This window comes from Dufourea novaeangliae, unplaced genomic scaffold, assembly GCF_001272555.1.
Source record: "Dufourea novaeangliae isolate 0120121106 unplaced genomic scaffold, ASM127255v1 scaffold16, whole genome shotgun sequence".
NCBI lineage: Eukaryota > Metazoa > Arthropoda > Insecta > Hymenoptera > Halictidae > Dufourea > Dufourea novaeangliae.
In genome coordinates this window covers 885,972-910,786 of record NW_015373891.1, presented here as the reverse complement: position 1 = coordinate 910,786, position 24,815 = coordinate 885,972, and the positions used below count along the sequence as shown (strand labels likewise).

General features: G+C 45.3%; 1 protein-coding gene across 1 annotated transcript in view; it reads left to right on the top strand.

Moving 5' to 3' along the window:
* Positions 1-18,229, top strand: part of LOC107188321 — a 39,464-nt gene extending 21,235 nt beyond the window's left edge. Inside the window, exons 4-10 of the mRNA XM_015576600.1 lie at positions 11,436-11,766; positions 13,332-13,440; positions 13,517-13,677; positions 13,762-13,918; positions 14,748-15,223; positions 16,312-16,639; positions 17,535-18,229. Coding sequence (XP_015432086.1) covers positions 11,436-11,766; positions 13,332-13,440; positions 13,517-13,677; positions 13,762-13,918; positions 14,748-15,223; positions 16,312-16,639; positions 17,535-18,229 — 2,257 coding nt within the window. The remainder of the gene's footprint in view (positions 1-11,435; positions 11,767-13,331; positions 13,441-13,516; positions 13,678-13,761; positions 13,919-14,747; positions 15,224-16,311; positions 16,640-17,534) is intronic.
* Positions 18,230-24,815: the final 6,586 nt, after the last annotated feature.

Sequence of the window (24,815 nt, the reverse complement as noted above, 5' to 3'; positions counted from 1 at the left end):
GTTATTTTGCAGGCAAGATAAATGTATTTTTTATCAATTCTAAAAAAAAAAAAAAACAGGATGCGTCAGTATGTCCATATAACAGGATTGGCGCTGGGCAATATTTCAGATTATAGGAGCTCGCTGAATCGATCGCTAATTAAAATTTGTTTCCAATAAACGTAGGTAGTTCTGTTATATTTGCAATTTTATAAACGATACATATCCCTCTGCAATCATTGACTCAGCTGGCATCCTATCCCAGTTTTCTCGATCACCAGAAGCGACACGACCCATATCAATCAAAAGATTCACCCTCACAAAGGACAATAGTAAAATCTGGTGAAAGAAATTCGTAAAACATCGACTCAGAAAGTGCATCAGATAACACAAACTGTTTCTAAATGAGAATTCTACGCTCTCTCAATGAAACATTGTCCTTGTGCATCGCGAAATTCTTCGAACATTATTGGACCGGTTTGAGGGGCGCGAGCGAAGAAGAATTCGCGATAGCGCACGCGTTTACTGCAAAGAATTTCGCGCGGACAAAAGGTCGCCGGGCGAAAAAGCCCACAAGAGGATTGAGGGAGGGGTTCTTCATCGATTCCCGGTGACTGCGCTCCCGATCACAACGAACACCCGTGCAAAGTAGCGACAGGTGAACGCAACCGATGTCTTCAGCCTCCAGATCGCTGAAAATAGACCAGAAAGGATATTTAAATAACCACCGGCTCGGTGGTTTATAAATGGAAAGAGGACGCTCACCTGAATATTTATTCACCGTTTATCATCAAGAAGTCTCAATGAACGGCGGAGAGGGAGTGCTGAATCGCTCCGTAGTCGTGCATTCGAAAAAAAAGGGGGACTAGACAAGGAGGCTCGAGATTAAAAAATCGAGAAACTAACAACGCATCCGTTAGATCACGACGAATGCTCTAATCCCTCGATCGAAAAAGAAGAGACTGGACCGGCTAGAGGGCCACTCTGAAAACCCAGTAACCGCGATCGCGAGCGTAGAGGACTTTCCTCGAAGCTCCTCGTCACCAAAGACGCTGTAGAGAGCCAAAGCGCGGATTAAATCGAGCCAGAGCGCGCGTCTCGTAGATCGACCGACGACAATCGTGTAGAAGAACGTTGGGGGATGACTGGGGAGTAGGGGGAGGGTCGTTCGAGCCACCCGCGGTTACGGTGGAAATTAAAAGCCAGGAGGAGAAAACGGGGACACACGAGAAGGGTAGTACCTAGAGTAGAAAAAATTCATGACGCGACGCGAGAGATTCCGATGGGGGACAAAAGGGTGTCCCCAGCCTAGGTAGACCAACAGAGAGGAATCATGGTGGAGAGGATTCTCGTTGGACCACGGCGTTGTGCGAGACCACAAGTTGGGTGGACGGAGGGGTATGGAGAGGGAGGGTTTCGTGGAGGGTTAGATGAGGGTGCCCGAAGGGAACCGCGGTGGAAGGAGGACCGTCGTGCTCGCGCGAAAGGGGTGAAAGAAGACGCTAGAGCCAGCCGGGGGAGAAGGATTCGGAGAAGGAGAGGGAGCCCCGACAGAGGGGAGGGAAAATGGGGGGTTCCAGAAGCGGGAAAAGGACGGGACGAAAGAGAGCGAGGCACGACGGGATATATGTGTATGGAGTGAAAACCGTGGGATCGCAGTGCGCTTGTGCAAGAAGCTGCCGCTGCCCGGGAAGAGGTACCACCCGGCCAGCCTCAGTCTCCGGGATGCTGGGGGCGGCGATCGTGATTCTACCCCCATTTCATCGTGCTCCGATAACATAGTCCGTCTCACTCGGTCGTTGTCCGTCCGTCCGTCGATCCCGTCGGTCGGGCTACGTTCCATTTTCCTCCCGGATTAACCCTCGTCGCCTTGGCGTGTGCTTACGGCTGTCACCGAAAGGTAGACTCCCTTTCGGTGTATCTCTCTCCCTCTATCTATATTTCTCCTACTCTTCTTGGTTCTACTCCACACGCGGCCTACTCGTTCTATCCCCTCGCTATACCCCCATCCCGTTCTATTCTCTCCTTTCGTCTACCCTAACCGTGCCCCCTCTCCTCCTCTTCAATCCACCCTCCCTCCATCGTCGACTACTTCCTCTTTCTCTCGTCGACCTTCCGTCCTCCATCCCTTCTCCGTCTCTACGCTTCACACCCTTTTCCGCCGAACCCTGGGTGCAGTCACCGCGAGAACCTTCAGCGAACCACCTCTCCAGCAGGTGAGCTTCCTTGGTCCCCGCGTGCCCTGTGTGTACGGGCCTCGGTTTTTAGTAGCCTGATCCACGGTTCCGTTCCGGGGGTTTTGGGTACACGACACGGTCGTCGACGTGTGTCCCATCGCACACGGTTGGTGATCGCGACGGTGTGTGGTTCGTCGTCGGTCATCTGGAGCGAGAGGGAGAGAGTGCTCTCGATCCTCTTACCCTCAAGGGCGGTCAGGTTCGGTCGTGTGCACGGGATTTTCCATTAGCTCGTTCGACCAAGTGCGCGGGATCACAGAGAGGAAACCTCTTTGGGGTTGGCCCGGCTGAATACGTTACGTACTCCTGTGATCCTCCTTTCCCGACACTGGCCGATTTTCGTCGATCTTCTGTCGCCTCTTCTCTGGCTCTTCTCGCCCCGTCGTCTTCTCGTGTTCCAGATGCGATGGCGTGGCATACGCTCGATGCCTGTGGGACTTAACCTCCTAGACTCGGTTAGTATCGTCGAGTCGCGCATCTGGTAAACAGAGAACCATCGTCCATCACGTAAGATCGAATTCATCAATAGACCTACGATCCATTGACTACCCAGTTAATCAGACACCACGTAACTCTTCAATGAGACCAGTTCAATGATCTTCGAGGTAAACATTCTCTTAAGGGTGTCTGTAATCTATCCCACCCGTTGTTTTCTCTTCGTCGAAGTTAGATAACGCACGGATCTCGTCGAAGACGGTATCGCCTAGATACCGTCGTCCCGGAGTCGCGCGACGAGGCGCAGAAGGGGGTGCGCTCCGAGCGGTATTCCTCGGCGAGCAAAAAACCCAAGAGGGGAGGGGAACCAGCTGCGCAGGCGTGATCCGCGGAATCGAATAAACAGAGAGCAACAATTCGGGAGAGAGTTTTGAATCGCCACCTCCTGCCCTCATTTTCGGAAATGGTGCCTCGGTGCCCATTCGTCGCGCAGAATCATCCGCGCGTTCTTCCTCCGCCGAGGTTTCCTAGAGTTCTTCCAAATTTCTCTGAACATTGATCACCCTCGAAATACAAAGATAAACGTTCGAGAACGGAGGATTAAGCTCGCCACCTCGAATACTCGGGACCTCGTCGACGGCCGGTTTAGGCGTTCGCCAAAATGGCGTCGGTGTAGCAATTCGTGGCGCTAGCTCGTCGTCGGTTGTGATCTCGTATTCTCGGATCTCCATTGGAGATCCAGTCACCTTTTTCCCCCGTCGTGAGATCCCAACCGTGACGTTTGTCGATCGTGTTAGGGCCCGTCGCGAGGGGATATGGAATCTGCGATGGTGGGCGGCGGTGATTGCAAAGTCGCCACCGTAGAGGTCGAAGCGGCCGCGGCTGACAACACGGCTACCCTTCCGGTGACCAGGCCCCTGAATCCGCAAAGCTCGCCGCCGAACGCGCAGGACAACGCCGAGAAGAACAACGCGGCGAACAAAGAGATGGAGCTGAAGAACGTCCGGTCCACCCCAGCGAAAAAGTAAGCGCGGTCGTAGAAATAGAAAACTTGATCGAAACGGGACCATTGTTGAAATATTTTTTTTTTGTCTGAAATCAGAACCCTTTTTCTATACCTGTTAATCATCAAAGAGTGTATTGTACGACAGGCGAAAGATAAATGGAGTCTGGGTCGAAATTGACCTAGCACCATCATCGAAGACTCTAAGAGCTTCAAGGACCAGAGTTTCAACGTCCAGAGAGAATACAGTAGAATATATATTTATAGACAGTTCGTCATCGAACGATTAACTCGAATTGTAAGTGTTTCGAAGACCAGAGTTTCAACACCCAGAGGACACAGTAGAATACACAAGTTATCTTTCTTATATAGTCAGTTCGTTTGTCCACACTAGAAGTCGCCCTCGACACGGAACCCGTTCCGACGTGGCTGCCTCTTTTTAACTCACTATTAGCCAAACGTTACGCTTTCCTCGGGGCAATTACGCCGTGTGGAACGGGAGTAGGTCAAGTGTCCTCTTGACCGTAGGAACTACTACGTAATGCGCGCGCTAACGAACGGCTACTATTTAGGAGGGGGTGGGGAGCTGGACTTTTCTGCTTTTGTATTTCTCGAGTGCAATCGCGGCACATTTTCGCCTGTAATTACGGAAACGGTTGTGCGAGTAATTAGGCCCTTCGACGCGAGATGATTGTGTATGCATATCCTGTTCACCCGATATTGGATTCTGCGAACGGGTTCACGAAACCTTAGGAGCTGAGAGTATCATTATTCCGGCGCCATCGATCCCAGAATTCCGATAACTCGTCGGGGAATACTGGGCCGAATAATAAGGTGCTCGAGATGTATTTCGATCTAGAATATGGGCATCCAAATATCTGCCCAATTCCAGGATCCTGGGACTCGTCTCAATTGGTATTAACGATTTCCAGTCGTTGTTGACTCGAGGCTAGTTTTCACGCGGAATAGATTGAATTTATCCAGGGACATTGCGCAGTGAACGCTTGTGATTGCAGAAAGGGATACGGAGGACATGAATGTCTGTTCGGTCCGGAGGGACATGTGTTACCGTGACGTGAAACGTTTCGATAAGTCCGTGGACGTTCTATAATGGAAGATGTCACGAATACGTTGACAGAGCTTTTGTTAGTCTTGATGTATTTCGTAAATGGTGGATGTACATGGTACATGAGGATTATTGGAAACCAAATGATCCAGGAGGGATGTTTTAGGGTTGGAATGAATTGTTAAAGCTTACTACGTACGTTGGATATGCTGTGCTTAAACGGCACAGGGAAATCTGGTGGATAGTGGTTCAATGAATATTTAAACTGGCGTTGAACGAGTTTGCGTACAGAGTTCGGAGACATTAAGGATGAAAGGTTTTGTGTTGTATTTGTTTGACCTTCTTAGGCCTTTCGCTACGGTAGCGTCAACCGAATAGCGTTTATACAATACGAAGATATGACTTTCGAAGCATGAAAGGAAAATGAAATTTACATAATAATATTTATGTAACATTGTATTCTGTCGTTACTTTAAATGTTGTATTTAATGGTGAGCTGGAAGGTAATAACCAATCTAAGTCGTAGATGGCGATGGACAGTTCGCCTAACTACTCGGATCAGTGTGACTGACCTAAACAAACAATTGTTTATATTAGGTCAGATCAGCAGACGTTCCAAAATACATTTAGAAAAAGAAAGCAGCTTGATACTAAATGTGTCCAGATATGTTTGTTTTCAGAAGGTTAGGCAAGAAAAAGTAAAGGGCATGTGGAGATCAAACTTATTTTTCTAACTGTAATAACATTTACAGGACGTTATACATATAACGGGTGGTCCAATCGGGTAGTGGGTGCTTCTACCTGAAAAAATAAGTCGAGAAAAAAAAATAAAATTTATAATCGACTAATATATGTAACTAGTGCGTTTGTTCATTGCATTCTGTTTCTACTTACTGCCATGTCGAATACACACACTTCAGATTCGATTTACTTTAGTAGAAGTCTCAAGTGAAAAAATTTTATTCTATAATTTCGTCTTATTTTTCCACGTAGAATCACCCCCATATCCGGGCGTATCAACAATTACACACCAAAAACCATTAATTTAAGAGATATTTTAATCTCAATATATCGTTCACGTCCTCCACATGTCACATACTTGCATCAAATTACAAACCTCTCGAAACCACTTAACCTGTATCTAAAACATTTTTCGGTATCATAAACGTCTATCATAAAGGTCTAACACTGTACCAAATCTCGTTAAAAAGCCTGCGTTACATCTGGGAACCGTTCCTCGTCAGTAGACTGCGGATTTTTATGCAAAATAACATTTTCTAAAGTAATTTATAAAGACAGGAGCAAAAGTAGATATTTATTTTTCCTCTTAAGTATCTTATTGCGTTCAGAATAAAATAAAAAACTCATTGGATCCGATGAAAGTTTAGTCTTTTATTGTATTTCACAAAGCCTACAAATGCATAAAATCCGCAGTCTACTCATCAATCCCGGGGAGCCTCCGAACATTCATCGAAGATTTACTGTACACACCAATACGACTTCTGCACACCGTTCCTTGTATTCTAGTTAAAACCCCCTCTACTACAACCCTACTGTGTGTTCCTCCACCACGACACTTTCCCCATTTCTGGCACCACTAGTCAACACTAAACATGCTTCATCTATAGAAGCCTCCACCATCGAGGAAACCGACTCCCACCGGTCGAGTGTATTTTCTCGAGGGTCCAAGAGCGTTGCAGCAGTTGGTACACACTGCATACAAAAATACCAGAGAAGGGAAATACGAACGGAGGCTCTTCTCTCGAAAAACCCCTATTCTACGTATGCCATAGAATACCTACCGTCTTCACTAGACCGGCCTTTTTACGGGACACCTTTTATGTCCGATCCGTAACGGGGACGGCGGAGAGGGGAGGGGGTGGAGCGGCGAAGTGAAGAGGGAAGGGCGAGGTGGTTTCGTCTGCGTTTCCATTCGCGACGCACTTCGTTAGTCGTCGCGGCTACGAAGCGTCTTGCGTCTAGTGTGCATTATATCGCAGCCCCCGAGATATGCACTCGCGCACGTACATACACGCGGTCTCTGCGCGGATTCCCCCCTCCCCACGTGCATCGTGCTGAAAGAAATACCCCGACCGACCGACCGACCGACCGAGGTTGCGGCCACGAACGAATGGAAATCATTCCCGAGGAAAAGAATCGAGGAAATGGAGCGCGAACGTGTTTCGTGTCGTCGAGGGTATATTACGCCCGCCGCGCCGGTATATTTTCGATATATCGAGCGACGGCCGGCGAGCATTCACCCTGGGACGCGACGACACCTTTTTTTTTTCTTCTTCTTCCGCCTCGTGGAAATTGATGAACGCGAGCGTGAAACGTAACGAGGGGGACCGTCTATGCTGATCCCCTTTACTTTCGGCTCGGCCCGTCTTGGCTTACGCTGCCCGCTGACATGGATAGCAACATTTTCTTCGGGCTTTTTTTTTAGAGATTTCGTCTCTGAAAGTGTGATGGAAACTGGATGTACTGGGTGGAACACGGAACTCGATCAGCTTAGATTATTATATTGTTAGTTGTTCGGTGGAACATTTTTTTAACTAATATAACGTGATTCACGATGTTGTACCAAAGTTTTTGTGGACCCTTTTTTTCCGACCTTTCAAGGCACCTTCAATTTTTTGTAGATAAACCTATTATTTTCTAGCCTAGCTTTTAATACGTAATTTAGTACGCGTTGTAACAAATAATTTGTTTTTTCAAAGAAATTATAGTAAGTGAAGGTGATCTTCAAATTTTTGGAAGAGGGGATTGATAGAAAATTTGGTACACTCGTCTCAATGCTCTTGAAATCATTTTATATTAACAAAAAAAAATTTCGACCAAACAGCTAGCTGTAGAATAATCTGAGCTGTTGACTTTTCGTGGTCCACCCTGTATAACTACATTGCGGTTCAATAGTTTTGAGCCCCCTTTGATCTTTGGGTACATGGAATTTCTTTGTAGAAGAAATGTTAAAATTTACATTGCGTATGCAAATAATTTTCGGAAACACACGAGAACAAGGTAAAATTAATGTATGTGTTAACAGTGATTTTATTTATGAACGATTGTGCAGGGTGATTTTGGGGTGTTAAATTGTTGAATGGTTGTTGTTAGTTGTGCAATCAACAAAGTTTAGGTTCTAATCTCACTTTGGACTTTCGACTTATTTTTTAGTACCACAACCTTATCTGTATCTCTAATAAAAAACCACCCTCTATATACGAGGCATGAAACCGGGTATGGTGATTCTACGTGAAAAAATAAGTCGAAAATATAAAATAAAACTTTCTTATTTATAATGGCATTCTCGAGAGAATCGACTTTGAAAGTCAATCTGAAACGCGTGTATCCGTCATGGTCGTGTAAGTAGAAACGGAATGCAATGAACAGACACGCTAACCAAGCCCTACTCAATTGCTTGCGTCAAGCAGATTTTCCATGTCGATTTACTCGAAAACAAAGTCTCGAATGAAAAAGTTTTGCATGAATTTATAGCATGCAAAATTTTGGCTTTTCAATCAGACTTGTAATTTATTTAGGAATCGACAGAAACACAAATTACAGTTACCCTATTCGGTTCAAGCTTCCGCAAAATAATCCATAAAAATCGATATCTCCATAAACATCCGCCGTATAATGACGGTATAATTTACTGTACATAAAATATTGATCTACATTACTCTGTAGTTTCTGGAACGACCACAATCTTTCGGTATCTCCGGCTGAGTGTAAATTCTGTCTGGTATCAGAACAGGTATGGCATGTAACAGGACCGAGGAGAATGATCCCCTGGCCGCTCTGTTTTCCGTCCTAATCAATTTGACCGTGCGGAGAGGCATAAAAGAAAAAGACCTCGTTCAGGGTGACCAGGATCGATCGCGCGATAATGACGGGAACCAGTTTCACCGGAGATTTACAATTTATTAATATAGACCGAGTGGCGAAGAAGTATGACAGTGATACGCCATCCAGTACACACGCAGCGAACACGGCCAAGCGATACCTTCTCGAATTACACAGTGTCGGAGTCGCAATTGCATTAACACAGGCTGAAAGCAAAGCTCCGTTCGGGTCTAGACCACGCTGAGACAGGACAGTATTACGGGCCTCGTGAACGCGACAGCACATGCCGCTGTTCTCCGTTTCGAGAAACCCGAAACGCTCGTGAAAAGCAAGCAAACTGTTCGCTAGGTGACGAAAATAACGGGGCGAAAACAACGTGGTTCTGTCTGAATCATTCGGAAACGAATTTCCCAGTGAAACTTGTCCTGTCGCTGAAATAGACTCGGGAACTGATAGGACTGGAGAGAAAAAGTGACGAAAAACAGCGACCTCGATCGGTAGCGTCTCTAACTAAAAGCTACAAATCGCGAGTGGATCTCGAAGTTTATAATTTCACGACGATGCGACTCGATCGATAACCACGGTAGCTTCCCATGGTTAAAACCGTCGCCTCGATAGGGAGGGGAAAGAATACGGCGTGATTGGACGGGGTGAAGCGAAATTCGACGAGAGAGAACACCGACGTGGGGTGGGCACAGAAGAGGGACAGGTACAGAGAGAAAGACCAACGGCTGAAAGTAGGTACTTCGAAATATCGACCGAGCAGCCTGGTTCGCCCACGGAGTCTGTGCTATCCGCTCGGTGTTTCCCACCTCTCGCCGTTTTACTTCTTCAGAGACGAAGGAAAAATGGCCATATCGGGCGACGACGCCGCTGTGCCGCCGGCGATTTTTTTTTTCCTGTCTCCGCGAAAACTGTCGGAAACTCGCGGTCCCTTGGGTTTGCCCTTGCTTTGGCCGTTCTGGCGTTGTTTACCGACCATCCACAAATATATCTCTGGGCGAACGAAGTTTCGAAGTTCTCACGTTAATCCGAGGAAATTGTTTGTCCGCTGGGGAGCAGTGAATGGAGATAGCGGGGGAGCTTGGGGGGATGATCTGAATTATATATCCTGATAACAGGAAGAAGTAGAGGGTTAACTTGTTAACTGGGAAATACGGATTTAAGTTGTTAGTTGTGCTTGGTTGTACACTCTCGTTTGGAAAGATTAGGACGCTTATCGAATATTAAATCAGTACACTGAGGATGTTTATGCAAATTCACGACCTTAGATGTTATTTCATAAACGTGAAAATGACATAGTTTATTTTCTTTACTAGATGCCTTAAAATATTGATAATAATATATAAATATTATTGAATTTTATTAGTCTTTATTTTACTGCATTTTGCATATTACAATTTGCTGTAAATGCATGAACATATGAAATCACAACGAAACTTCCGTTGGTACTCGTGTCGACCTTTAATTTATTATATATTTTACATTACACAACAGTTGTGCTATTCTACCTTATATCGTATAGATATTAATATATTTTGCAGTTTAATTCAGTGTAAATTCAACGCTCGTAATTCCAATGTTAAAAACGAACCCTTCGATAACCACTCTCATCGTCAAATAAAAAAAATGAATCGATCATACAGCACAGTGACCGTAAAATCGTGAAAAAGGCCGTTCGATCGTACAACAGGAAGTCGAAATACCAACGGTTACAGCACGATAATACCACACACGACAGAAAAATACCTCGTCTTGCTAAATATCACGATCCCCGTATCCAGCCAGGGATAATCATCGAATCGAGAAAGAGAGAGAGAAAAAAAATGCCTGACAAGAGTGTACAGGCTCGTGCGGAACACAATAAAGTCTGCGCCCCAACCCCTGAAATGCCAGCGTGACAAAGGGTGGTTAAGCCCTTCTTGACGAAGATGCACCATACCGTTTCTAAGCCCCCGATGTTCCCGTGTGCAGACGTCGCGACGCTGTAGCTCCCGCCGATTTTGAAACAAATTTCTTTTCCCTCCACTCCTGTGTCTCTTTTTAGCGTTCTGTTCCCCTCATTCAATCGCACGGTGAAAAAAAGAAACGGAACCCACGCGCGATTAATTGCCGGGACGAGATCGCGTAACGCGACTCGCGCTCTATCCCCCCTGACGGCGAATTATCGATTCCGCGACCTAACCTTTAACGAGGAAAAAAGCAACGGTGCGACGGAAGACCGTTCAGCCCGTTCGTTCCGCTCGAGACGTCGAAGCGTTAACCGATCCTCGTCCCGAAGCTCCTAACCGATTTCAATCGCGTCCCCCCAGTTATTCAGAGAGGTTCCTCGTGGGGGGGGGGATAGTGGAGGAATGTCTGGCTGGGTACAGAAGTGTAATTAAAATTAGCGGACAGTCGAATCGAGAGAAGACAGCGTGGAAAAATCGAGGAGTTTCTTCTCTGCGATTCGACATCGAAAATAGCATGGTGCTGGATAGACCCGTCCAACGCGCGCCAGTCTACGCCTGTGAACAATCGAACCTCGACGTCGGCTCTTGTGATCCGTAGTCGTGTCGAACGAACAGTTACGGAGGGATAGGACAACATTTAACGTAGTACTTCGTGTCACGCGATGGTTTAGAAGGGTATTTGTATAGTCTGTGGAAAGGAGAATTCAGAATGGAGGTGGAAATTGTGCCTTTTATGGAGAACAATGTGAACAGAGGCGTGTGTGCGTACAAGCACGGTAGCAGAGTCAAAATTGTACGGAAATCACGGTGAGGAATCCAACGTATGGTTAATTTTACGAGAGGATCGTTGGACAATTGGCGCACTGGTGATTCGTTTGCTCGTGAAAAGAAGTTTTATAGTTCGTTTCTTTCGATTGCAGGACGTCGTTGTTCATTATCATGAGCTTCATCTACGCGAAACTGCTCGTGGTTGTGTGCATCGCTTACGTGATAAGCGAGGTGGTCACGCACAAGCTGCCGCTCTACTACTACGAGGGCTTCTTCACGTACCTGTACGGCGTTAGCATCCTGTTCTTGCTGTACGTGTTTTGCTTCCTGCTGCAAGAGAGCACCTGGTGCGCAAGGGGTAGCGACACACCCCCACCGCCGCCTAGGCCACCGAAACCGCCCAAAGAGCCCAAGGACAAGAACAAGAAGAAGGACAAGAAGGACAAGGAGCAGAAGGCCGCGAAGAATAAGAAGGAATACCAGGTACGTCTTTTTGATTAGCTTAGAGATTGGAGAACATAGCCAAGAGAGCAGATGATGCCTTGAAGACGCCCATTTTACGGCTATTTTAGGTCTAGGGCGCCTTTAAGCCGTCTTGAAGTCGTCATTAGGCGTTATGTTCTTTCTGGCAGGTAGACCTAGGTGAGATTAACCCTTAACTGCAGATCACTCGTTTCATAGGGGTATTTGAAATTTTATTTTTGGATCGTAGAGGATAAAGTCACAAAAACTGTACGAAAAATAGTTCTACATTTCCTAGAGACTACTATATTGGTTAGGAATGAAATTGTAGCCAGACTGGACGGGAGCCAAATAATTGAAAGTGTCAAGTACGCTTTTTTTTTTAAAAAAAAAACAAATTTCAGAATTTATCTGACACGCACGCAGTCGATCGTGGACTAAGTAGAAACTGCAAGTAGTGATCAGACACCTTACAAGAGAATTTCAGTACCTATTCCGAAAGTTCCGATTTTTTTTTAAACTCTGCAGACTTGTAGGGAACCCTAACACAAGCATTGAACAATTTTTCGATTCTCATGATATTCGGTTATTCAGGGTGAAATCACCCTATAAATGTTAATGTGTCTTTTTCTATTTTCTCGTATACCTTGAAAACTATAGTAGATATCCAAAAACTGTTGCAATGGAAATCTAATAGCTTTTTATGCTCTATAAAAATCTGTAATCAAATTATTAATAAATGTTCATTGAAATAAATAAATGAATAAACAAGCAAATTTTTAACAATTTCATTGGGCTGTTTTATAGAAATTGAGAACCCATTAAATTTCCCTTGCAATATTTGTTCCATACCTAGTATAGTTTTCGAGATATACAGAAAAATCTAAAACACACATATTAACATTTAAGGGGTCGTTCAACCCCGAAGAACCGAATGTCAGCCTAAACGAAACATTGCCCGATGCTTCTATCGAAGTCCCCTCCAGACTTCCTTTCATACATTATCTTCTTTCCCTTTTCTAACAAAGTTCCCTTGTTAGTCGATGCTTATTCAGCAGCATATATACCCAACAAATTGATACCACTATTAATCTCAGAAAAAAAGCTCCGTCTGCAAAGACTTCACTCCAGACGTTCAAGTTATTTATTCGTAAACAACCATCCCGTTGTTTAGTTGTACTACGAGTTTATCTCCAACCAGTGTGATCTTATTCTCGCGAACCATGTTGTCCGTGAAGTGTATTTCGGTTCAGCGAAACGAATATCGAGCCGATGATGCGATTTTAAGAGAGGCACTTTCGGTGCTGACGTAAGTGGGTTACCCGTCGTCGTCATCGACCATCTACTAGAAGGCACGCGCTGCCGTCCTACCATTCATTATCACGTGAATCCACTCCGGAACTGAAACTCGACAGTTTTCGTCCTCATTAAAGCTCCACCCCCGCAGCCTTTTCGCGCGTAGAGACGGCGAGCAATTACCGAAATTAGTTCGACTCGCGCAATTTCACGGTGCTTGAGCTATGGTAAAGAAAAAATTAAAATATTAACGACGACGCTCGGTCTGAGATGGGGAAAAACTGATTTAGGATGCGGCCGATGTCGAGGCTGGAGTGGCCACTCGGGCTCTTCGGAAGCGGAAGACGTCGCAGAACGATCAGAGCCACGGAAGCTTCTTCCTCAGAATCGGAGCGATAGGTATACCCTTGGACCTTTTCGCGTGGTTATACGCAACAGGGGAGAATTTTGCATCGTTGCTTAATTTCTTTCGCAGCTTTTGGTCTGGGTACAATGGTTTACAACGGTCTGGAATTTGGTACATTCTTCGAGGTACCGCCCACGTCACCGTGTTACCAGATCCTCCAGGGCGTCAACCCGCTTCTCCAGATGATCTTCACTTTCATGCAAATGTATTTCATCTTCATGAACTCGAGGGTAGGTACTTGACCCCTGAAGAGGGGCAACACTACTCATCCGGAAGGTCTCCCGAGCGGGTAGTTTGATCATTCATTTTCTTAGCTGAACATCCATCGCTTCAAAGTGATCGCGCGTTTCGGTCTGATGCACGTCGTCGCCACTAATCTCTGCGTCTGGATTCGCACCCTCGTCCTGGAGAGCATCAAGGAGATCACGAAGCATCACCAGAAGATGGGACAGTTCGAGGCCGGTATACTTGGTTCGTATCCAATTCTGTTGACCATACGATGTTAATAATACTTTTATGAGAATACAACCGGTTCTACTGAAGGATAGAAACTATACGATTCAGGATTATTTTGAAAACTTTTATCAAATTAGATTTTATGCGTTTCCTTTGTCACTTAATATATTTTTGTGACGACATGATAAACATACGATACAACTTTTGACGATAATTAAACTCGTAATGGCTCAGACAAACAAATTGTTTGGAAAATTTTACATATTTCATTATCTTTCATTATTCAGAGTTTTCACTATGCATTTATATGTATATAGAGTAAATAACTCAATTACTTATTTTTTTTTTTTTTAAATCCCACCGTCCTAACCCACAGCGTCGCCCCAGAAAGACTTCGGGGGGGGATGACCGGTCTCCGATATGTCTCCCGATAAAGATTTGACGCCGTTTCACCTCCGACTGAGGTGAAAAGACGTCCCGCATTCCCCTTTTAGTCGCCTCATACGACAAGCAGGAGATACTGTTGGTGTATTCTAATCCCGCCCAACAGGGATATGACAATAGGGTACCTACCCACTGAAGTTATATATCCAAACAGTTCTCGGTAACCCTCATCATTATTCTGTCATGTGTAAATAAATTAAGCTGAGACTTCGTGATTTTTGCTTTAAAAAATTAACTAATTTAACTATTCATCACTTCATTATATTAATTTTTGCCACTGGGTGAATTTAACACCTAGGGAGAAATTAAGTTGGGAAGATAAGGGACGGAGGGTTAAAGTGTCAATGAAAAATAAAAAGACAGAATATTCCAAGTTCAAGTCACAATAAAACACTTTCAGAGAGTATCAAGCAACACTCGATGCGAAACGCAGGGGCCATTTTGGGTACCGCGCCCAGAGACGTGGCCTTATTGCGAGAGGCTCCATTGACCGCCACCAGGGCGTCGACCTCCGCCGCGTCGACGGTCGCGAGCACGACCGCTGCCTCGTTGGGACGGGTGATGAGAACAACGGCGAGGTCGGTGGCGAGGGCTGTCACCACACCGACAACGACCACCACAACCGGCTGGAACACCCCGTCCTCAACAACGGCTTCCACGTCGGCGCCTCTGCCCAATTTGACGAGCACCGCTGCGACCACCCTGTCCACTCTCTTGACTACGCTGACACCGAAAACCACCACCGAGGAGAGGACCACCATGTCTACAACCACCACCACAACAACAACCACCACTACCAGCACCACCCCTTCGACAACCTTCTCTTCTTTCTTCGTGGATCTGTTTGATGCACCGCAGGCAGACAGCAAAGAAGAGGTAAAGGGCTTGTGCTCGTTACAGAGGAAAGCAATTTAGGTGTGAGGCTGTAGAAGGAAGGAGATTCTAAGCATCGTATTAATTTATACGGATAAGGTTTTCGGGGAGAATTCAGGGTTCAGGAAATTCTTTAGATGATATTAAATTTTTAAACCTTGTGTAGGCAACCAATTCCCGAGTACTCATTTATAAATTTCGGGGAGAGTTAAAGGTTCAGGAAATTTTTATGATAATATTACATTTTTAACCCTTGTGTAGGCAACCAGTTCCCGAGTACTCGTTTATAAATTTCGGGGAATTAAAGGTTAAGGAAATTCTTATGATGATATTAAATTTTTAACCCTTGTGTAGGCAACCCGTTCCCGAGTACCCATTCATAAATTTCCTTTCACAACTTCGTATGATCTTGTATAAAATTGCACTTGGTATATGATAGGAGGGGGAAACTAAGAGTTTCGGAAAAATATTAAAAATAAAATTCTCTATGTTTATCTAATCTGTCAGAATGGGGGTATTCCGATTGCTCAGTAACCGTAAATATTTTAGTTGCCTACACAAGGGTCGAATTAATAAATATTCATATGTAAAAGTTTAAATCTTTTGAAATTATGGTTAACCCTCTGTGAGTCCCGTTATTTTTATTGGATTCTGTCCAGAGTCTCTCCATAGTTTTTAAGGTTCAATGCTAAAAAGCCTTTTTAAGAACAAACTTTTCATTTCGGAGATATTTGAGTGCGAAATATTGCTCGTACTATAAAAGACCACGGGGGTTCACAAAGTGTTATAAAAAGTAAAAAACATCGAATTGGCGACTCTAAGAAATGGTTATCTAATATAGAACACCAACAGATTTTCTAAATAAAACTCTAGAATCATCACAATATTTTATAATCGTATAATCTAATAAAACCTCAAACCCTAGGTTCTTATATGTCGAAATCTGGGGTGTTCCATATTACATGCAGTGTACCCTATATATGGGATCAAAATCGGCACAATCTGATCGTAGTATTATTTCCTGTCTGATATTTCTTCGACAACGAGATTGATCGATCGAAATTCTGAAAAGTATATTAATTTCAAACTAGATCCACCAAATCTTCGACATGAACAATCGCACAAACAGCAGCGAAGTCTGGAGCCAAAACTTCGGAATCATCGCCGAGGCGTTGACGGACGAGGAGATCGCGTCCAATTCTTGCGGTCGTGTCAACATCATGGGTACCATCGTCCAAGACGCAGAGCCTTATCTGTTCCCCTTCATAATCGAGTACAGCTTGATCGGGGCTGCAGTGATTTACGTGATGTGGAAGCATATTGGTCGTCATCCACGTTGGCCGCATCAGATGGAGGCCGATCTTGAACGCCGCTTGGAAGCTATGCTCTCTCGAAGAGCCGTTGCTTTAGCCCATGCAGGTAAATGCTTTCTTATATCTGTAGTATTGTTCAAGATGCATCGAACCTTGAATACTCCATATCACGTAGCACAAGTGTGCTTTACCAAAAATTGCTGCAGACAGAAGTGGTATACTTGGAGGTGATCGTATATTCAGAAAGAAACTCAATGGGTTTCGAGCAAAGTTTATAAAGAGGATTGAGTCACGAAGCTAAGAGTATCATGACAGCAGGTACTGACAATTCGACCATTATTTTGTAAATCATGCCTCTTCTAAATTAGTTTCTCTTTTAATTTACGTTGGAAAATTTTTTATATACTTAATACTGTCTTGTACCCAAAGACCCTAGCTAAACAGAGCCTTAAAAAAAAATCGCTATAGAGACCCCACTGGGTTTACTGCTCCATCATATACATCAGGAGTGGCCAACGTATGGTGCATGTGCCAAACGTGGAGCATTTCATCCTAAAATTTCCTTCCCTAAGCGAAGCAGACCCTACCCCTATCCCTATTTACCAACCCCGACCATGAACGTAAGAATCTAGAAAAGGTGCTTGAGTTGTATAGCGCATCTGAACTGGTATATAAAAAATTTGGTTCATTGTATGTAAAATGTTGGTCACCACTGATATACATGATTCCTTCCAAGTATACGATTCTTCAAAATCATCCTGGCATCGCAAGAAACGATATTTAGCTTCTCAGGCATATTTCAAACGGTATTGCCAACAATTGCAATAATTTCTGGTAACGTCGCATCTCACGTCACCTGAACCATACCCCTCCCCTGCACGGCATTGGGGCTACTCGTCACCCAGGTGCAAGCAATCGCGTTTCACGATCGCTCTGAAGTAGCCTCGGATGCATTAGCCGAGACCCACCCACTAAAGACCACCTCTCAACGCGAAAACCAGGTCACACAAGGGTGGACTGTGTAGGAGCGAGCAAAGGACTGTTCTTCGGCCTGCTGCTGCTGGTCGGTTCACTGATCTGCCTGATCCTCTTCTTCGTGCTGATCCATCATCCAGACTTCGGTCTGATCGCCATATACCTGGCGGACGTGTCCCACTGCGTTCTGATGATCCTCTCGATCATCGCCATTATCGTCGGCTTCATACGGGTCCAGAGCTTGAAATTCAAGGCGGAGGAGCAGAGCGATCTGAACGACATCTTGCTGCGTGTGTCGGGCTTCGGTCTGTTCATCTACGCGGTGTTCAGCGTGATCGCTGGCTCTCTGGCCGCGTTCACCCACGAGCCGAATCTTCTGGTGATGCTGACCGGTCTTCTGTCGGTGGCGCACGTGATCCTACAGATGTTGTTCATCGCGGACGTGTCACGTCGGCGGGTCCATCTGCCGGAACACGACCGTAGCAAGCCTGGCCGTCAGGTGGTCACCTTTTTGCTGATCTGCAATCTGACCATGTGGGTGATCTACACGTTCGAGTCGCAGAAAGTGATGGCGAACCCGGTCCAGCTAGATTTCTACGGGTTCCTCGCCTGGGCCATCGTGCAGAGGGTCACCCTGCCGCTCTGCATCTTCCATAGGTTCCACAGCGCGGTCACGTTCGCGGAGATCTGGAAGACTAGCTACAAAGCGCGTCTCGAGTAAACATCACGGACAGATGACCACATCTGTCGGTCGGGATGCAGCGGCCCGGAGCGATCGTCGTTCGTCCGCCCGCGGAATCGAAAGAGACCGGAAGCGAGAGTGACGTGGTCGCCCCCTCGAACTAGAATCCTGACTGGACACCCAGACGGTCGACTTCGGGGCTGCGACCAATCTCGACGTTTGTCGCATCGAATCGATCCCGTATCTCCGTTGAACAGCGTGGAGACTGCCGAACAGGTAAGGGTGGGGCCGTCGAGGTCTCGAACAATTACGAGCTGTTGTTCGGTATCGGACATATCTTGGGGCTGCTCGCGATTATCCGCTGAAACGTCTCGGCGAGGACATTCTCGAGTCGGGGTTCAGGAAGATCGAGACCGAAGCTGATTCGACGGTTCGTCGAAGGAGAGAACGGGGACGGAACTCGATCGACGATCGGTCGAGGGATCGTGCGAATGACGCAGGTGTCTATGGTATTCTCTCGAGGTATTCGATTACCTCTGTACGATGGTTTTGATCGTGGGCTTTCCAGGACCACAGAAACACGGTCCAACCTCGTTGCTTGTTACTCGGCGGACCCGAGTAGCCGCGTGTATCGAGAGAATCGTTGTACTCTGCGTCCTCGAGGTCGAATGCTCGCGAGAGGATGGTAAACAGGCGAAGCCAGAGAGGATCGCGAAGCGTCGTTATTGTTTTTCTCGTGTTTTTGTTTTCTCACGCGTTACGTTTGGTTCTCTTTGCTTGTAAGCAGCTTGAACGTTGATTCCTTGATCGGTAAGTGAAAGGAGTAACCACCAGGACCAGGAAAAGGGTCGATCTCGACGATCGCCGACGAAATTTCGAGTCGAGGCGACGGGGGGAATGACGGACCCGGCCGATCCGTCAGGACGACGAAGCACAAAGACCAAAATATCGCTAATACGATGCCAATTCATGGAACCCAGGGCCCATTTCCTTTCACCGTGTTTCCAACAATTTTACGATCTCTACAATACTGCCGCCAAATTTTCTACTTTTATATATTATATACGCGAACACCCGACCCCCCAATCAGCGCCCCATCGTGCATCGAGAACATCGGTTCGCTCTTCGCGCCATTGCGATCGGTTATCGATCGTTGGACCAACGAGACACGCGAGTCCGTAGAATTTGTTCCGTGACGGAAAAAGAGAAAAATCGTTTCTCTTTTTATAGAACGAAGTTTGAACGGGCGCCACGAGGAGTAAGTCGCCTCGTTAAAGAACGAGCAACGTTCCGTTCATTAACTTTAGTTCGAATACAAAAAGCTCGTGACATGTGTCTTTCTCGTTTCAAACAAAAAAAAAATGTGGGAGATGAAGGAAGAAGCGACTCGATGCAGGAACAGGGTAGTAAGTTTCGTTGCGCCGCCGCGTTTCCAAGCAAAACGTCGAGAGGACGGAATTTTTTATGTCTCTCGCGGACGGTCCCTTTCGTTCAGGTTGCGAGTATTCCACCGGAAATGGGGGGGGGGGAACGGAAGATCGATCGAAGGGTGGAGAAAATTATTCCGCGGTTCTTTCTCGTTGCGTGTGCCCGCAGAGTACAAAAATCGTTTCTAACTTTTTTAGAATCTTTTATCGACACACACATACACACACACAGAGAGAGACAGACGCATCGTTGTTGCGACATTCACGCTCCGAGGGGGGGGGGCGGATGATGAACAGCGTCAATAAAAATACGAACCATGGAATATGAAGAAGTGGGGGAAAAAGCAGAAAAGAAAGTTAGAAAAAGAGGGAGGATCAGGCGTGAGGCGACGACGACGGAGAAAGATGAATGGACAGGATGGAATGATTATCGTGTAACGAGACGACGAGGATCATTGTGTATAGAGGGTGGATTACGAATTTCTTTTTCTTTGTCTCTCGATTTTCTCTTTTAAACATCAGGGGGGACACGCTCGAGGGAATGTTCGTTCCAGGACGGAGAAAGGAAAATGATGAACCACGGATGTAGATTTTATCGCGAGGGTAAAAGATTATAAGAGGTAAGGGGGGGAAAAAGAGATATCGGAAATGGAGTTTTAAGATGGCGAAACAGAGATGGAGACTAAGACGATTACCAAGAGAACGAAAACTGTAAGACGTACAGGTAGAGAGTCTCGTACCCACACACATTGTCACCACGCATATTATACATACATAAACATACACACGCGTACGCGCCATTTACGAGAGATAATTATTATTACAACTATCGATTAGCGTTTAAGGACTATCTCGAACACAGAACAGAAACAGAAAAAAAAAAGGAAGGGATACATGGACATTTCGCATTTACTTCGCTATGGATATCGTGCGTAGATCGTTGAGAACAAGTGAAAAAGTAAAAATAAAAAGGTGTTTTACATAGTGATTATATACAATGGTGAATCCCTCCACGGATCCAGGGCAGACCCGGACGGGATGGAAAAACCACCGCCCCCTTCCCCGTAATCGTAAGTTTCAATCCCACCCCCTTGACAAACCAAAAGAAAAAAAAAATCGAACGTACGTACCTAGCTATCCGAGTGGAAATATTTTAATTCTTAGACGTCTGTATAGGTGAGAGAGAAAGAAAGAGAGAGAGAGGGAGAGGAAGGGGGTAAGGGTGAAAAGAAAACAAGAGGGAGGGAGTTGTGAAACTGATTATACATAAAGATTAAAGCTATACATAATTATATATATAAATACGATTATGGAGGTCTTTTATTAATTTCGATGTGCGTGCGAATGAGCGACGAGTGAAACGATGCGTACGAATATGTAAATAACGATGCACAGAATATTAATTGTTCAACGGAGCGTGTGTCCGCGGAGCGTAAAAACGTTTCGTGTTTTGCGAAATGAAATCTTCCTTCGACGCGGCGGGGGTACTTACGATCGAAAGGGGGTGTGCGACTGCTTCCCTAAAAACGTGTGATTCTACGCGAGTTGTTTTTTTTTGTCGTACCAGATTTAATATCGACAAACGAGAGTAGATTCGTTTACGTGATCGAACAGACTGCCAGCACATTATAAAACGCGCGTCGATTCGGTGACATCGATCCGCCGATCGAGTATCCCGCGCACCCCCCTTTTTACGCCACCGATTCACCTCGTTTCGATTATCATAAACTATACACGGCTGTTCGCCCGTATCCATTGAACGTTCGGGGCCTGGAGAACGGAAGGGGCGGGGCACGGTTCCAGAACCAGGGACATTCCTTCCGTTCGGGTCCTTTTGTACAAACGTCGCGAATAATTTGCGCGCGTCTAAGGGCGAGAAAAAAAAAAAACAAACGAACGAAAGGGGTTGGTGCGTAACACGCAGCCACCTTATTTCGTTCGAAACAAGACCTTACTTAACAGAGGCACTGCCACATAGGACCAACCGAAAGCCGCAGCACAAAAGCTAGCAGCCGAAAGGGGAGAAAATGGCGGAACGAGGAAAGTACGCGTAAGCAATTTACAAGGGAATACCTTGCCGATCGTTGAAAGTACGAGCATGATAGGATGATACATAAAGATAGAGAGTGTGATAAAACGAAAAAATGCAAGTTACACTTCCACGTGTATTTCACAAGAACGAGTGTGCATCCACGTGGATGAGTGAGAGAGGCTGAGGAACGGTGCGCGTGCGGACGTGGTTCGTTTTTATTCGGCAAACAACGTCTTTGTAATACTTCTGCCGGTGTTCTAGGGAACGAGCAGGATCACGGTTCTTGTATATGTACATCAGTATCTCGATAGTAGCGGTAAGCCTAACCAATGAGTCGCGGATTTGCCGGAAATCGGATTGATGGAACACAGTTCGTTGAATCCAGTCGTTCTAGCGTCTAACCAATGTTTCGAATGTATACTTCGTGGCCGAGAAGGTTTATAATTACGCGCGATGTTCGAATCGAGACGGACGAACGTAAACAACGATACTACGCGCGATTATCTCGAGTGACGAGGGACGGAAATAAGAAAGCGTTTTTTTTTTATTTCTTTTATTGTATCCACGGCAAATCCGCGACGCATGTTCGTCATTTAACATTACGTAGTGAGTTTTCGATGTCTTCGAGCATAATTACAGTTTGTACACATCACACAATACGCGCGCACAACCGACATTACTCACGGCTCGGTCAGATTTGGATCACGATTGTACACGGGACGGGGGAGTAGCAGGATGTCCCGCGGATAAACGCGGGATCCGAGTGAACCGGAATCTTCGGGGTGGACGGCGTTCAGGACGATGCAGGACACAGGGATTAAAAACTCTCCACAAATTTACATGTTGTCGTCTAAGCAAGTTCTTTCTGATAGTCGAGTAGCGACGATTTACGAACCGTAAGAAAAAAAAATGAAAAAAAAAAAAGGATATATAAGAAGTAATAAACTCGTGTGAATTCGCTCATTCATCGATTCCCGAATTTTTTATTGTATAACGTTTAAACACGCCGTTTCATTGTAATCCGTTGGGGCGGCGACGCGACCGTCGCCGCCGTCATTTGTAACGATATACGATTATATTGGTTAATAAAAGTTATCTAGATGTACCCGACGTGCGTGGATCTCTCAGACCTTCCTCTGACGATTGTTCGAAGACAATTTAATTACGGGGAAAGGAAGGAAGTACTTGCAAACGAACGAGAGGTGATTTAAGGAAATGGAAAATAAATTTTGAAGGAAACTAGATTAATTTGAGAACGGAATGACCGTTTGAGCGTGTTCAAGTCAACGGATGGCGCCACATGTCAGTTTATTTCAATTTCTCGCGCTTTTTGTAAACGTTCTAGAATTAGTTCCAACTACCGCCACCATTTTTTGGAAAAATTCCTGATTTTGTCAAAATTTCGGTGGTCATCTGGTGGCGGAAATTTGAACCAATTCCAGACCTTCTTAATCTAGTTCAGAAATTCGCTGCCAGGTGGCGCTCTGCGATGAAAGGTCTATTCTTATACCCCGTCGGTCATGTTAGGTCTCTTCTATATCTCGTCTGTGATTCAATGTGCATTGTTATACAGTAGACTCTTTAAAACAGTGTTATTAATTCAATTTTACTTTGTACTATTTTAATATGCTATACGTTAGCAGGCCCTAGAATCATTTTTTTCAAATAGGTACTCTGACTTTCAAATAGGTAACGAACCGACAATCATCGAGCGTCTACTATATTTACAGATCATTGTTTCTTTAAAACGTTCGTGCACTCTATTTTCTGCATTTGTGGTCCATATTATACACTGTTTTGTCGAAACATCCATTTACATTAATGGTACAAATATACGTTGGATAAATCATCCTTCAATCTTCTTTACCGACGTTGGGTTCGAGGAAGCAGAATCCTGCAGGATTGTCGAATTAAGAATCCTGTTTTAGCATTCACGGTGAGATGCCTTTGATAATGATCAAACGATGAAAATACTCAAATGTCAGGCACATATCTGAAAAACAAACATCTTTAAATGAAATTGTAATTTCATTACAGCCCTTTTATAAGCCATAACCCATAGGAGCCTTCTAGAAGCTAAATTGATCACACGTAAGCAATGAACCTTTATAAATGCGTCGTTCGGACCCGTTATCGTAATCTATCCGTATAGCTTCCTAATTAGATCCTCTTTATGAAATTCTCGTAATGGCTGACACCATGCGACTAGCATATATTGAGTTCCTCTACAAGCCCACATTCGATTAATTTTGCACAAAACGGAGTCCCAGTAATTAAAGGTTAAGAGTGACATAGACTAATAATACTTTGTATGTCATTCGTTAAATTTTTCCTTCTTGACGGAAAATCAATAAAGTGTACATGTTGGAAGAATTTGTAGCTAATCTATTTGACTCCAGGAAGGCTCATATCTACACGATTCTTATCGCTCGATGACGGTGTGAGCTGTCGATAGTTCTTTATCTTCAGAGTCTTTTCCTGCACTTCTATCGTGGTAAAGATTTCCGTCAGAACAAGATCTCACTGACCGTTCAAACGAAAGAGCACCGTACATGATGATCCTATGTCTTTCCTCATTTAAATCTCAAACACCACACGTGTTTAAATCACAAACACGAAGTACTCACTCAGAAGATAGCCCTGCACCGATTCCCAATCTTCACTCTATCCGACGGACAGTTGATCGGCACATTTATAAACGATCCAGCTGCGACCTTCGTGGTCTCGAACGAAATGAATATCTTCGGTCTCTTCGACGTCGAATTGGCAACGGTATCGCGCAAAGACAACAACAAAACGAACGTCGCGGTAAACGCAACGATCCTCAAAAGTCTCATGTTTGCACTAACTCGAAGCATCATTATCCTCCTTAAAAGATGTCACTGATTCTTATCCAAACTGAGACCCAATTCAAAGGTAACGCGTCCAATACCGTTCGATTCCCTCACGGAACGATGCTCGACAGTGTCCACGGTGTCAGCTTGCTGGACACAAGCTCGCGGGAACGTCGTCGACTCAACAATCGTCTCACGATTGAAGTCGAGACGGTCCACGGTGACGTCGTGGAACGTGGTCTATCACCTTGGTAGCTGTCACCGAACGACCGCCGTTCGGAATTCCAATTCACCACTGGTCCGTAGCCCCGATGAATCACGTCGCTCTAGCA